Source organism: Puma concolor, chromosome C1 (genome assembly GCF_028749965.1).
Source record: "Puma concolor isolate L17-30 chromosome C1, mPumCon1.1.hap2, whole genome shotgun sequence".
Classification (NCBI taxonomy): domain Eukaryota; kingdom Metazoa; phylum Chordata; class Mammalia; order Carnivora; family Felidae; genus Puma; species Puma concolor.
The window spans coordinates 216,731,594-216,747,101 of record NC_141674.1 but is presented as its reverse complement, the minus strand read 5'-3'; the positions used below and the strand labels follow the sequence as shown (position 1 = coordinate 216,747,101).

Here is a 15,508-nt window from a genome sequence, read left to right as displayed (position 1 = left end):
TGCTAATATTCCTTGCCTTGAAATTTACCTTGTCTAGTATTGATGTAACCTTGCAAGCTTTTTTATATAAGTGTGTCTCTTGCAGTGTGAAGTTGGCTCTTTTTTATTTGGGATAATTGTGATTTTTAAGTAATCTCTCCTTTTATTTAAAGCATAATTTGTTAGCATAAAGTTGTTTGAAATATTACCGTGTTACCTTCTTACTGTCCATAGGATCGGATGTTCCCTGGTTCATTTCTGATCTTGATAATTTGGGTGTTTCGGCTTTCTCTTTCATCAGTCTTGCTAGGGGTTCATCACATCTATTAAACTCTTTAAGAAAGTAACTTTGTATGTGTTGATTCTTCTATGCTGTTTGTTTTCTATCAGATAATAGTTTGATAAGTTTCTTTTAATTAGAATGTGTAGTCCATTTGGTTTTAATGCATTAATATGGTTGAGTTTGAATTTACCATCGAGGTATTTGGTTTTTATTTGCCACCTGTTTTTTGCTCCTTCTTACTTACCTTTTAGATTAATCAGGTGATTTTTAGTGTTTCATCTTTATCTCCTCTGTTGGCTAATAGCTGTATTTCTGTAGTTTTTTTTATTCTAGGGATCATATTATACGTAAGTCCATATTACCAATTACAGATTCATGGCACACCACTTCATGAACAGTGTCACATGCTCACAGTGGTGTAATTGCATTTCTGCTGTTGTCTTATGTTTTACCATTACAGGTAAACTCCACTCTACGTTATTTATTTTTATTATTATTAAATTTTGCTTTAAACACTCAGGCAGCTTTTTTTTTAATGTTTATTTTTTTGAGAAAGAGACAGAGCACGAATGGGGGAGGGGCAGAGAGCGAGGGAGATGCAGAATCCGAAGCAAGTTCCAGGCTCTGAGCTATCAGCACAGAGCCTGAGGTGGGACTCAAACTCAAGCACTGTGAAATCGAGACCTGAGCTGAAGTCGGAGGCCTAAGTGACTGAGCCACCCAGGCTCCCCAAGCAACTTTTTAAAAAACTGAATGAAAAAATTGTGTTTTATGCTTATCCATTCTGGTGTTCACTGGTTCTTGCACATTCAGCCATGCATCTGGTATCACTGCCCTGGAATGTAATAGAACTTCAAGTCTTTTGAGAATGTCCCTCTTCAAGTCTTGGTGAAAATATTCTTGGCTCGTTTGATTGAAATTTGTTATTTTGTCTTCAGTTTTTTTAAGGGATATTTTTGCAGGATATAAAATTCTGGTTTTATAGGTTTTGGTTTTTGTTTTTTCCTTTCAGTACCTTAAAGATGACACTCCATTATGTTTTGGCTTCCATTATTTTGGTTCCGTGACTTGAACGTAATGTGTCCTTTTCTCTGCCAGCTTTTAAGATTTTTTTTCTCTTTCTTTGATTTTTAGCAGTTTATTTATTTTTTTTGGTTATTTTTAAAATTTATTTTGAGAGAGACAAAGTGTGAGTTGGAGAGGGGCAGAGAGAGAGAAGGGAGAGAAAATCCCAAGCAGGCTTCACACTGTCAGGGCAGTGTTTTATGGCTAAGCTGAGACCAAGAGTTGGCCCTTACCGACTGGGCCCCCCAGGCCCCCCATGGTTTTAGCAGTTTAACAATAATGTGTCTCAGTATGGTATTCTTTGTGTTAATTGCTTTGTATCTGCTAAGTTTTTTGTATCTGTAACTTAAAGTCTTTCTTCAGTTTTGGCCACTGTCTTCTTAATTTATCGTCTGCCCCATTATCTCTCTTCTCCTTCTGGGACTACAGTTACATATGTATTAGAACATTCTGGATTTCCTCACAGATGTTAGATAACTGGGGTTTTTTTTTTTTTCTTTTTCTGAAAATTTTTACCTCTCCTTCAATTTGGATAATTTACATTGCTTCATCTTCAAGGTCATTGGTTCTCCTGCTATATCTAGTCTTCCATTAAGCCCAGCTAGTGAACTTTTTGTTTAGATACTGTATTTTTCAGCTTTAGAATTTCCACTTAGCTGTAATGGAGAGTGTCCGTTTCTCCACTGAAACTCCCTATCTGAACCCACTCTGTTCATCCTTTCTTATAAATTAAATACATTTTTGAAAGTCTAATTGGCTTTATTAAGCTATATAAATTAAGTATTTGTAATAATTTCTCGGTATCATAATGTCTGGATCGTTTCTGGGTCTATTTCTATTAACTTTTTTTTTCTCTTGTGAATTGACCATGTCATCTCTTGATTATGAAAAACACTGTCCTGTTTTGCATGTCATTTAATCTTATATTGCCTATGGGTGCTGTTCTCTAAAGAGTTTCACAGTATGTCATACCAGGCTGTTAAATTACTTTGAATCGTCTTGATCCTCTGGTAGCTTCATTTTACAGTTTGTAGGGTGGGCCTATTGCAGTGTTGCTATTAGTCCTGAGACACGCCTGGTCCTCCCTCTTAAGACAGAGGTTGCCAGAATATGGCCACTGCCTGTTTTTGTACAGCTCTGAGCTAAGAACTCTCTTTGCATTTTTAAATGGTTATTTATTTTAAAAAGCTATATAGGTGCCTACATAATGTCCTGAAGTTTGCCTCTTAAGTTCACAAAGCCTAAGGTGTTTACTGTCCAACCTTTTACAAGTTTGCCAGCCCCCAGCCTAAGGCATGGCCCTTCTAGGATTTCAGTGGAAAGCCTGAGATGTTTGTCATACTCCTCTAACTTGCCAGGACTTTAGTTTCACGTTCTTCTATCCAGCAGCAGGATGCTAAAGTCTCTGCTCAGATAGAATCTGCCAGCTGTTGCTTCCTGTGGGGTTTTGTGCATCTTGGATTGTGCATATACTGTTCAGGAGTCAGCCAAGGATTCTAGGGGGATTTGGAGTAGATTTGAGGTTCCTTTATACGGCTCTTTCACTTTCTAGCCTCTCTGGCATGTTCAAATTCTGTTTCCTTGGCTCAGTAAGACTCCTGCCCTTTGCTTGAACCCCTCTACCGCTACAAACTGGGAAGCAGTGGGTTAATGTAAAACTCATCGAGTTTGCTTCCCTTTGAAGGATTATGTCCCCTGTTTTATGCCTATTTTTGGTTACTCTCCAAACATTTGTTTTCATTATTTTGTCTAGAGTTTATCATTTCTTATCAGGAAAGTTAGTCCAATAAAAGTTCTCTGCTGTTACTGGGACCAGATTGTGCCAAGTTTGAGGCTTAAAAGAATTAATCCTCAATTATTAAACAAAGAAAAAAATGGCTAACCAGAAATTTCATTACTCAAAGTTTTCAAACTGTTATTTGATTGTACGTAAACAAATTAGCTACAAAACTATTTTACTATCTTTTATACACAGTGTTAACAATACTGTCTGGGTCATATACTCATTCCCTTCTGTTGGTGGTACCATCCTACTTTGATGAGAGAGTTAGCATTGCTGCACATTCATTCTTTCCAAGTGGAAAATGAGAGAGTCACCTTTCCATATTGACTGATGGACTAAGCAGATGTTGTGCATACCTCCCAGGTGGTTTCCTGCATAAAGTAACTTTGTGCTGTGAGGCAAGAAGATGCAAGGCCACACAGCAATCAGGGAGTGAGAAGGGACAAGAGTAGGGCTGAAAGAGGGGATAGGCAACGAGGGAAGAATGGTTTTTTCTTTCTAACCCTTTAGCGAGAACTTGATTAATAGTTTTTAGGATTAAGACTTAAGCCTTCTGTGCTTTGATTTCCTGAGCTAACCTGTCAGCTTCCTGGACAGACAACATTCAATTTAGTCCATGTTAAATGACAATTTCAGCTTATGATTATTACTTTATTCCTTTATTACTTTATTCCTTTATTACTCAGACAGAGTTTGTCTGAGTCACTAGTTTTGAAATTCTCTTCCGTAACGTTTCACTGTTGTGATTGCCTTTGTTTTATGCTCTGTTTATACTCTGTTTGAAACATCTCAAAAGTGTTTGTTCTGCCTAATCTATTTTAGTAAAGTACTTTTCAAAACTAGTGTTATTGAGGTATAATTAAAGTATTTTTTGGCTTGTGGCACGGCAGCTTTCTCCCTTGATGTGACTATTAGACTGTTTAAAGGAGAGCACTCTGATTGTTATTAAATGTCTCATCAGGACTCAAACAGATTTTTTTTTTCCCTTCTTAGCTGGGTAGGCCAAAAATAAAGGTGAAGTTCAAATATTTAGTCACAGAAAGGAAGATGTAGTTTTTTATTTAAAAAATATTTTTTTTATTAACCTTAGTATTTGTTTTTTGTCTCTCTTTAGTTCTTACAGCTTCATTCTCAGATATTTCTGCTCAGTTCAGATGAAAGTACAGTTAGTCTCTTGAAGAATGGTTCTCTCCACGCTGAGTCCGATTTTCAAAAGAAGGATCAACACCTTTTCCAGATGCATACTTCAGAATCCCCAGGATTAAATGACAGAAACTCCTGTCCCCACTGGTTTGATATAAATGATTCCAAAGTCCAACCAATCAAGGAAAAAGATATTGAACAGCAGTTTCAGGGTAAAGAAAGTGCCTACATGTTGTTTTATCGGAAATCCCAGTTGCAGAGACCCCCTGAAGGTATGGAAAGAAAAATGTTCTATTTGTTTAAGTTGATAACGTTAGGTGATAAATATTTAATGCTGTTTGAATTTTTACCCTTTTAAAAGAAAGTTTACTCTTGGGCACCTGGGTGGCTCATCGGTTAAGCATCTGACTCTTGGTTTCAGCTCAGGTCATAATCTCACGGTTTCGTGAGTACGAGTCCCACATGGGCTCTGCAATGACAGCGAGGAGGGATTCTCCCTCTCCCTCTCTCTCTGCCCCTCCCCCACTCATGCTGTCTCTGTCTCTCAAAATAAATCAATAAACTTAAAAAGTTTACTCTTGGAACATTTTTAATTTTTTTTTTTTAATGTTTTTATTTATCTTTGAGACAGAGACAGAGCATGAGCAGGGGAGGGGCAGAGAGAGAGGGAGACACAGAATCCAAAGCAGGCTCCAGGCTCTGAGCTGGCAGCACAGAGCCCGACGCGGGGCTCAAACTCACGGACTGAGATCACGACCTGAGCCGAAGTCGGATGATCAACCGACTGAGCCACCCAGGCCCCCCTACTCTTGGAACATTTTTTTTTTTTTTTTAATTTTTTTTTTCAACGTTTATTTATTTTTAGGACAGAGAGAGACAGAGCATGAACGGGGGAGGGGCAGAGAGAGAGGGAGACACAGAATCGGAAACAGGCTCCAGGCTCTGAGCCATCAGCCCAGAGCCCGACGCGGGGCTCGAACCCACAGACCGCGAGATCGTGACCTGGCTGAAGTCGGACGCTTAACTGACTGCGCCACCCAGGCGCCCCTTGGAACATTTTTAAATATTTTCAAGATTAACAGGAGGAAACACATTATGCAAAAGATATCTAACAGTCATTTTATAATTATATATTTCTATTTTTTCTCCTTTAATAATATGAGGCCATAGTTAGTATTTCAAAATTGGGTGCTTGGATCACATAATGGGTTCTTGTTGTGTGGACCGACTTGCTTGTGATTGCCCTATGCTTAGGCTTGGCTGTGTCGTTTGGCCATGTGTTTGTTGCCTTTGAGTTGTAAGGGGCCCTAGTCTTGTTTTCATATGTCCCCTTTTACTTCTTTTTTCCTTTCCCTCAAGATAATTAATGTAGTCTCTGAGCAATTGGAGTATCTTCAAAACATTCTTTGTTAAACCTTCTAAGACAGCTCATAAGACAGGGAGGTTAAACACTGAGACCCATAGTGATACATTATTTTAAAATGTTTATTTGGGGGGGTGGGCAGAGAGAGAGAGAATCTAGTGCTCTGTCAACATAGGGCCTGACGTGGGGCTCAGTCCCACAAACCGGCAGATCGTGACCTGAGCCAAAATCAAGAGCTGGACACTTAACCGACTGAGCCACCCAGGCACCCCCACAGTGATACATTTTTAATTGAAAGCACTAACATGAATCAAAGTGTGTAGACTTCGGTCACTTCCCAAAGTCCACTCAAAAGTAAAAATCCTAACCAGGGAAGTTCCTTGGATTCAGGCAAATCTGGTTGCAAATGAGGACACTGTTCTTAGAGAATGAAAATAGTAATCGTTTTTATAAAGAACAAGAAGAGAGCAGTTACTAATTTGCACATGAGTCAAAGGAAATAAAATTTCTGGATCTAAAACTGTTACACAGTTATTCTGTTTAACCAGAAATTCTAGGCTTTATTTTTTTGAAGGGGGAAAAAATACAGTAATGGTTCTGATAAAAATACTGTGAAGGCAAAATTCACAGTTTTAGAAATATATATTAACAACAAAAAAGAACGTGTTCAGATGGAGTATTTCTTTTTCCCCAAATTGAATTTTAGTATGTGTATGATTTGACTAGGTACTAAATGATAGTTTTCTAGTTAGCTTATGAATTGAATAAAGATCTGGCTGAAATCTTAATGGACTTCTGGGGGGAATAAAGGGATGGAACATGGCAAAAGGATTCTAAATTCACCTGGAGAGGTGAGTTAATGGAAACTGATGCAGGACCTACTGAAGTGAATTTACTCCATCAGTAAAAACCTGTTTGTAAAAGCTCCAGCAGTTCAGACAGCACAGTGCTTAATGTGGAGAGGTGGGCAGATCACTGGAGTAGAGCTAGCCCAGATACCCGTCCAGGGTTTTTAAGGTTTTAACCCGTGGTAAGGTAACTTTTCAGCTAAATGGGAGGAAAGGGAAATCACTCAAGAAATAGAGCTGGAAGTAAGCTACTAATCACTTGAATTAGCAGTCAGTGTAATCAAGTGACTGTATTCGTCGCTTGAATGAAATTCGAGTTCCTTTAATGTTTTTGTTAAAAGGGAACCTTAAAATGTATAAGCATATTTTCTTTTCCTTTCTTTAATTTTTTCAATGCTCGTTTATTTTTGAGAAAGCAATAGACTGCAAGTGGGGGAGGGGCACAGAGAGAGAGAGAGAGAGAGAGAGAGAGAAAGAGACAGAACCCAAAGCAGGCTGCACGCTCTGGGCTGTCTGCACTGAACCTGATGTGGGGCTTGAACTTGTGAAACGTGAGATCCTGACCTGAGCTGAAGTCAGTCGCTTAACTGACTGAGCCACCCAGGCGCCTCATATATTTTCTGATCTTAAGGTAGAGAAGACCTTTCTAAGCTTAAAAGGAAAAAAAGAAAATTTAAGGAAAAATGTTACAAACATTTAATAATCTAAAAGGCAAATGACAAGCCCTGTGGGAAACAGGAAAATATATGACATTTATTTCCAGTCTGCAGAGTGCTCTCGTGTATATTCCATTGTGCTTAATAGAAAATTGGGAAAAGGATATAAATAAGCAAATGTACAAAAGAAGAAAGAAGAGCAACCAATAAAGTGAAGGAAAAAAAATTCAACCTAACTCATAATCAAAAAACAGGCATTGAAACGGCAGTGAGATGCCACTTTTTTCCTGCCAAGTAAAATGTTTCTGCTAATCTTGTTCTCGATAGTTGGCACTTCGTCTGGTTAGGTATATAAAATAGTATAACCGATTAGGTTATGTGTATTTAAAAACCTTAAACCAGTAATTCTACAAGTTGGTCTTGAAATAATCAGAGTTGTGTATAAATATTGATGTTCAAAGATGTCAGAGATGTTCGTTACTCCCGTTATCTTATAATAATGACTAGAAATCACCCCAATGTCTAACAGAAAAGATTGGTAAGATTAATTCTGCTATTTATAGAATGGACTACTGTGCAATCATTTAAAACTTTGGAGAAACACAAATGTGAAATGAAAAAGCATGTAACAGATTTGTTAAATACAGTGCCAGTCACTTTAAATAAGCGTGTGTATGTGTGCACATGCGTGTGTGCACGTACAGACACGTTGCGCAGGTACATAGAAGAGAGACCAGAAGTATATATAATAAATTTTAGGAGTATCTCTTGGGAATGCGATTACAGGTAATATCTATTTCTTTTATATTGGAAAAATACTTTCCAGAATTTTTGCAGTGACCAGTTACTACATTTGTTATCAGGGAGAAAATGGTGTTCTTTTTTAAAAGTGTATTTAAAGAGAATCAAAGAAATGGACTCCTTCTACTAGCTTGGCTTAAAGAGCCATGTATCTTTCATTTGTTGTAACGTTTTCGTTTTTCAGATGGGAGAGCTTAGATCCATGAGAGGTTCGTGTTCACAGAGATAGTTAGTACAAGCTTTCCTAGCTCCCAGCACTTTCTACTTTTCCCTGCTGCCAGGTGTCCAGCAACCAGAGTTCGTGTAGTCAGCCCAAGTTAATGACGTTTTTTTTCACAGCTCGAGCCAATCCAAGGTACGGGGTTCCAGGTCATTTGCTGAATGAAATGGATGCGGCCAACATTGAACTGCAAAGAAAAAGGTGAGTTTGACCTACTTTTAGAGTTCGAATGGTTTTTCTGGAGAATGAGGATCTAATTTAGGTCTTAAGTATTCAATCAGAAAAATTAAAAAGGAAAAAAAAAGTCAATTAATGCCAGTGTCTGTGTAGCTGCTGAATTTTTATAGTGAGAGTATCTTCTGCTTTGAAATGATCCTTCTCTGTGACAGCGAATGCAATCATGTCACACGAATGGCCGTTGCCGAGTAGGGATGAAGCCTGGGAACACTGGAGAACTTGGTAAACACACAGTCCGCTAAATGAATTGTATCCTGGCCTGTCAGGTGGTGCTCTAGGTACAAAGGGCCCGCTGTGAAAATCACCCCTCCTTATTTTAGTTGTGGAGAAGTGACACGTAGTGACAGAAGACCGAAGGTGGGTAAAAGGAAGGAATGTGGATTCTGCGAACTCTGTGTCAGAAACCCGTTAACGGGGTATCCCAAGCGCGGTTTGTGAGAACTTGATGATTTCCTGTTCTCTTTTGAGGTGTCAGCTTGGACCCTGAAAAACTGGATCTTTAGTTGCTCTCTGACAGGGTCAGTGGGGTATTGGGTTAGGGAAGTGGATGTTCTCGTGGTCTCCACGTGGCTGGCTCATTATGTAGCAGGGATGTGTTCAGCATTTTTATCATTGACTTGAAGCTGGGGGGAAAAAGGTGGCAAATGGATTGAATGGCAGACCGCTGTCAAAGGAAATCAAGACACTAAAAATATACAACCTAGAGTAAAACATCTTAAACAGGAAAGATAACCTGCATGAATGGGTGCACATTAGCAGCGGGTGTTCAGAGCAACAGCAGCAACAACGTAATGGGTTTAGCCAGCCAGCACTAAGCTTTTTTATGTGACCATCAGAAAAGTTAGTGCTGTCTTTGACCACATTAATAGAATTGTGTCTGGAGAACCTGAGCCGTGGCCTCACCCAGCTCTCCCTTGGCCAGATTGCCAGGAGTGGAGTAGCCAGCACTGGCCTTGGGGGAGCCGAGCGGATTCAGAGAAAAGCAGCCGGCACCAGGCTGCAGCTGAGGACCTTCGACCTGGGGAGAGTAGACTCTGGAGGATCTTGAGATCCACTCTAAATATTTTACGGAAGAGTCTACGGGGTCTAGTGAAAGTAAGGGTGAGACAGAAGTTTAAAAATCTGGCACTTAACGCATTACAGGAAGAGGTTTCGAGCATATTTGTAACTGTAGTCTCAGGGTTGGAAGATTCTGAGCGTGGATACTTTTTCAGAATAATATTGCACAGTGTGTCTTAAAATTCGTTTTCCTTGGAATTCATGGTGGCAGAGCTGAAAACTTGCTATTCATTGAGAAACTAAAATGAGTTACTTTTGGAGCATGGAGGAAAAGGACGTTAGTGATAATTAGGTGGAATAGAGAACTTATTTATATTGTAAATCAAGTATTTTTGTTTGGGGATGAAACAGTGTCTGTTATAAAAACTTAGCATTTGTGTATTTTTTATGCCTCTTTAAAGGGCAGAATGTGATTCTGCAAACAATAGTTTTGAATTGCATCTGCACCTGGGCCCTCATTATCATTTCTTCAATGGGGCTCTGCACCCGACAGTCTCTCAAGCAGAAAGCATGTGGGATTTCACCTTTGATAAAAGAAAAACTTTAGGAGATCTTCGACAGTCAATACTGCAGGTAATTTAGCCCTGCTTCCTCTTACTAATTTAGACATTAAGGTCCGTCTCAAGCTGGACTCTCCTTTTCAAAAACCCTGTTTGGGAGACAACTATTTCTTTTGCAAAGCCACTTAAAATCCTACGGCTGCCACTTCATGAGGGTTGCCCCAGATGTTCTCTCTGTGTACATCTTTCAGAGAGGCTTTTCTGCATGCTGAGACCCACACTGTCCTGCCAGCAGGTTTTCAGGGGGAGAATCAAGCCTGGTATATTTTATCTGGGGAGAAAGAGTATAAGACTGTCCCTTTTTTGGAAAATTATTTGTTAAAAGAGGAGAAAAAATAAAGATGAGCATGTTGCCCAAAACCAAGAGCTAAACAAACAAAAGCATCTAACACTTCTCCCTTTCCTAAGTAGCGTTTCCTAAGAGCCTTTTGTTGTTTTAAATTTTTTTTAAGAGACAAAAAATTTAAGGCAAAAGAGAAAGCCAGACAGTGTGCAAGCAGGGGAGGGGCAGAGAGAAGTGGGGAGAGAGAATCCCAAGCAGGCTCCACACTTGTCAGCACAGAGCCCGATGGGCTCAAACCCATAAACCGTGAGATCACGAACTGAGCCGAAATCAAGAGTCGGATGCTTGACGAACTGCACCACCCAGGCGCCCTGAGAATAGCATTATTACTGAAGCTTTTCAGTGAAGGAAAATCGCTCCTGGTGTGCAGTACAAACGAGCCTCGTCGTCAGTCATTTCCTCTGAGTAACCGGTCCAGGTGTGCTTTACTGAGAACAGTGCTGCTTACTTTACTTCCAGTGCCTTCATGTAGATCATGTCCTCTGGTTCTTAATCTCACGGCAACCAGGGTAGGCTCACTCCATATTACAGGTGAAAAAATTGTGGTTTGGGGACATCTAATGGCTTGTGTACGGTCGGCCTTCTGGTTGTGGTAGAACTAGGCCCTGGTCTCCTTACTCTTTCCTTCCTTTTAATCACACCTTTTCACCTTGTGCTACTTCCTACTCAAGGAAAAGGGAAATAGAAAATGTAGGCATTAATTTCTTGCAGGAATAAATGAATTTTCTGAAAAAATGTATCAATTCCCAGGGCACCTTGGTGGCTCAGTCTATAAGCATCTGACTCTTCAGCTCAGATCATGATCTCATGGGGCTCTGTGGCAGCGTGGAGCCTGCTTGGGATCTCTCTCCCTCGCTCTCTGCCCCTCCCCCACTCATGCTCCCACTCTCACTCTCTCTCAAAATAAATTAAAAAAACACTTATCAGTTCCCAAAATTATTCACTTTCTCTTGATTTTCCTCTCGTACAAAGAAAAGCAGGCCAATGTCTTTTTTAACTTTAGTGGATTTGAATGATATTTAAATGTTGGATTCGTATCAGGATTTCTGAAATTTCCTAGTGTTTCTGAATTTTTGCATTAAAAGTTCACTCCTGAGCCAGTCCAGGCAGTGTTGTTATAGGTAGGTTTGGGAAGGGGACCCCATCTAGGGGGACCTTTCAGATGGAAAAGACCTCTTCACCTTCGTAAGTTTCAAATTTGCTCCAGTCTGCTTTCTGGTGTCTTAAGTGCACATCTCTGTTATTCTGGAGGTAAGACATTGGCAAGAGGCTGCAGGGTTGACTCAGTTAACTAATCACGTGTAAAGAGGAGATTTCTTTTTAAGGGAGCTACCTTGTGGTATTGTGGAGAGGAATGAAGTAGGACTGACCCTTACAGGCGATGTTATCCTGGTGAGATGACCAGTCCCCAGAGTCTTAGATCTAGAAACTTAAAAAAAAAAAATCCATGGTGATACTATTCTGTAAACTGGCAATGCTACTTTTTGAATTTATAGTGGGAAACATTCCTTTCAAGTTAACAAAAATGTTGGTGTGTGCTTTTCCCTGCACAGTGCTAGTGAAACGAATGATTCTTGCTCTTTGGACAAAGATTTTTGGGCTGGCATGCTATCAGTGTGCCTTCCCGTGGAAGGGGCCTTCCCCGTGAATTAAGTACAGTCATTGGGGTGGTCATCACGTTCACTGTGTATGCGGCATTCTCCGGTCGCTAATGGCTGAGATTAACCATCCTTGGATTTGGCTTATTTAGCAACGAGTGATGCCTCCTTGCCACATTTTTGGTGCTGGGTGGGATGGATGTATTCATTTGCTAGCTCCCCGTTTCATCTAAACACATGTAAAATTGCACAGTGTGATTCTTTCACCTGGAAATGTGAAATTAATGTTACTTCCCATCGTTCTGTTTTCTTCCACTAATACTCTGTAGCTGTTAGAATTTTGGGAAGGAGATCTGGTGCTTAGTGTGGCAAAGCTTGTTCCTGCAGGACTTCACGTTTATCGGATGCTGGATGGTAAGATAAATAACTGAAATACAGCAACTCATCGCATATATTTATATTTTGATCATCTCCTCTGTGATTGTCTTCTCTTAGCCGGTCTCTCCCCCTGCTTGCTACTTCCTTAACTAGGCTATCATCACATTGTCGGTTTTCAAAGAACTAATTTATCTGATTTATGTTCTATGTGAATTCTGCTAGCACAGACGTGGTTTATATTTTTTTTTCAAATTAAGGGCACCTCTCCACCAAAACAAGTTTTTGAGAGGCTTTGGATTTTTTTTTTTATATTACCACAGATTTTGTAGCAAAGCAGACAAAAATACTTTGAGAACTTAAAAGTATTTGCTACCTGTGAATAACAACGAAACAATAGTAATAGCAGTAGCTGCAGTGACATTTATTTTGGACTTCACTGTGCTAAACACTGAGATAAGTTTTCTGTAAATTGTATCCTTTGATTTTCACAAAATTCTTTTATCTCCATTTCCTAAACAAGAAAACTGACGCTTGGGGACGAGGCACACAGGACAGATAGCTAATTAGTGCTGGGTCCCAGGCCATGTGATGCCTAAGCTCACTCCTGTACGGTGTTCATTACGGTCAGTGCTTCCCCTGCTCTCATGCTCGGGAGGCATACATAACAACAGTGCGGAAATGCTTACATAAAATGGAAAAAAAAAAAAACCGTAAGAGTATGATGAGAAGAATAAAGATAAACATAATATCGGGACACCTGGGTGGCTCAGTCAGTTAAGTGTCTGACTTCAGCTTGGGTCATGATCTCGCTGTCTGTGAGTTCAAGCCCCACGTCGGGCTCTGTGCTGACAGCTCAGAGCCTGGAGCCTGCTTTGGATGTGTCTCTGTGTCTCCCTCTCTCTGCCCCTCCCCTGCTCGTGCTATGTGTCTTTGTCTCAAAAATGAATAAATGTTTAAAAAAATTTAAGATAAGAGTAATAGTAAATAATACCAGTATAATATTATGACTGCCTTTTCCTTAATTTTCCTTTATGAGAATGCTTTTTCAAACAAATATTTAAGTGTCTCAGGTTTTTGTTTTTGTTCGGTTGTCTTTGGTGATCATGACAGGTGGTCTCACTGATGGCCTCTTCTTCCTAGGAGATAACCTGACACTGTGTGAAATGGAAATTGAGGATGGGGAAGACATCTTTGTATGGAATGGGGTGGAGGTAAAAATACATTGAAGAAATATTTGTGATGGTTCTGTTTTTTTCAGTTGTTGAATAAAACTTTATTCAGCATACGTGAAGGCAGCTAGATTTTAGAAAAAGTCTGAAATGTCTCATAAATTGTAGGTATAATCAGTGTTAGTTATATGCTAAAGAGACGTTTATTGAGTGCCTCCATCGAGCCAGATGCTCCATTCAAAAGTAAATAGTCCTTCATGCGTTCCGTGTAAATAATTGTACTGATCCGGGTGCTGAAGTAGGGATCTGTGCATATTCCCTGAGGGAGTTCAGAAGGGGGCAAATACTTACACTGAGTTCTAGGAGTTACCTACAAGAGCAGAGTGAGTTTTCTAAGTCAGGAAAGGGGCAAGGAGCGTCTCACCCACTCGGTGGACTGCCCTTGGTTCATCTCCTGTATTTCCAAGGCTCTTTTTCTGTTGTTGTTTTTTCCCCGAGGCTTTATTACCACTACTGGGGACTCGTCCGTCTCTGTCTCCACTCCAGATTTCTCTCCTAGAAAGTAAAAAATGGCTAAGAGAAAGTTTCAATGGAAAAATCTAGAGTTGTTCTTCTGATATATACAAGACATTTGTGAAAACTGTATTTCACTTGAAAAAGAATGAGAATTCTTCAAGAGTAGTCTTTTACTGTGTTGTTCTGTTGACTTGATCGTGGCAGATAGAAACTATACTAACACTTGTCTTGCTGTCATCGTAGGTTGGTGGCATCCACATTCCAACCGGTAGCGACTGTGAGCCTGTGCTCATAAATGTTCTTCATCTCGCAGCAAGCAGCCGGGGGGAAAAGTGTCAGCAGTTGGTAGAGGCCCCACATGTGTTCCCGTCCAATGCAGAAGTGCGGGCTGTGCTCACAGCCTTGGCAATGCCCGTAGCCGTCCTCTTCGTCAGCACCACCGACTCTGTCGGGGAAGAGAACTGGGCCGCCATTCCCGAGGAAGATCTGAAGAAGACGTTCAGAGAACAGGGCCTCGGGAACGGGAGCTCGGTTCTCGTTCAGGAGTCTAACGATGATAAGAGGTAGCTTGCTGAAACATAAGAGAATTCCTTTTTAAGAAATTTTAATTACAGTTTTTCTATCTCTTAGAACTCTAAAGCTTTATTTTAATAATGGTAAGAGTTCAGTATTTTCCTTCTGTTTCTAAACATTGTGTTTTGTGCACCGTATACAGGAGTGTTCTGGGTTAGGCAGCTTGGAGGAAAGATGATACTGAAATGGGTTTTTTTTTTTTTTTAATTTTTCCAGTAAGTATGGCCGGTAATATAGGTGTAGATGAGATATAGTCTGGTTTTTTATAAAGCAGAATCTTCGCAAATCAGTTCTGATTAGCACTCACTACAAAACCGAAGGCACATTCTCACAAAGTTCCTGAATTTTTTCATGAGGAGGATATTAAGATACAGCTAAATTTGTCCATTTTGTCACAAGATTCCCAGAAGGCAACTCCAGTTTTCATCACAATCCTTTTTCTGACTCCTGAGACCCTCCCATCTGCCCAGAAATGGCACTTAATGTCGGGAATTATAACTTCGGTCCCCATGAGTCACACGGATGCTCCGAAGTGCCGCGTCTCTCCGCTTGTCACCCACGTCCGTTGTGGTGCTTTTCTGTGGTCAATGTGTCCTTCACCGTCACCCACCAGCTTTCCGTCTACTGAGGACTTGAGGTTGCCATCAACAAATGAGTTCGCTCCTTGACCAGTGCCACGAATATGCTTACATTACAGGCTCTGTATTGTCAGTAATGGTGGCCGTGACATAGGGTGCTCAGAACCGCTGTTATTTTGTATCACATCTATTACTACCACTCTTTGGGACGAGTGTTTTCCAGGCATTTATTTCCGCACTTTGTTGATTTAACTTAAAAGTTTATTATACGTTCCTTTATAAAAAATAACATATGTGTGTTAGGACTTGGGGAACGGAGAAGCGAAGACCAAGCCTCCGTGCCCTGGGCCGGCTTC

The 15,508-nt window shown here is 40.2% G+C and overlaps 1 protein-coding gene across 14 annotated transcripts in view; it reads left to right on the top strand.

The window, feature by feature from the left end:
• USP40 (ubiquitin specific peptidase 40) overlaps positions 1-15,508 on the top strand; it is an 89,995-nt gene that overhangs the window by 34,601 nt on the left and 39,886 nt on the right. For 13 of the 14 annotated variants that reach the window (XR_015255641.1, XR_015255642.1, XM_086719981.1 and 10 more), the window contains 6 exons: positions 4,225-4,525; positions 8,261-8,342; positions 9,839-10,010; positions 12,268-12,352; positions 13,457-13,527; positions 14,245-14,564. Coding sequence is in view for 12 of the 14 variants with exons in the window: in XM_086719981.1 (XP_086576107.1) it covers positions 4,225-4,525; positions 8,261-8,342; positions 9,839-10,010; positions 12,268-12,352; positions 13,457-13,527; positions 14,245-14,564 (1,031 nt within the window). In the remaining 2 variants the exon portion in view is untranslated. Of the gene's footprint in view, positions 1-4,224; positions 4,526-8,260; positions 8,343-9,838; positions 10,011-12,267; positions 12,353-13,456; positions 13,528-14,244; positions 14,565-15,508 lie in introns of those variants that run through there. The other variant, XM_086719985.1, reaches the window with a different exon arrangement.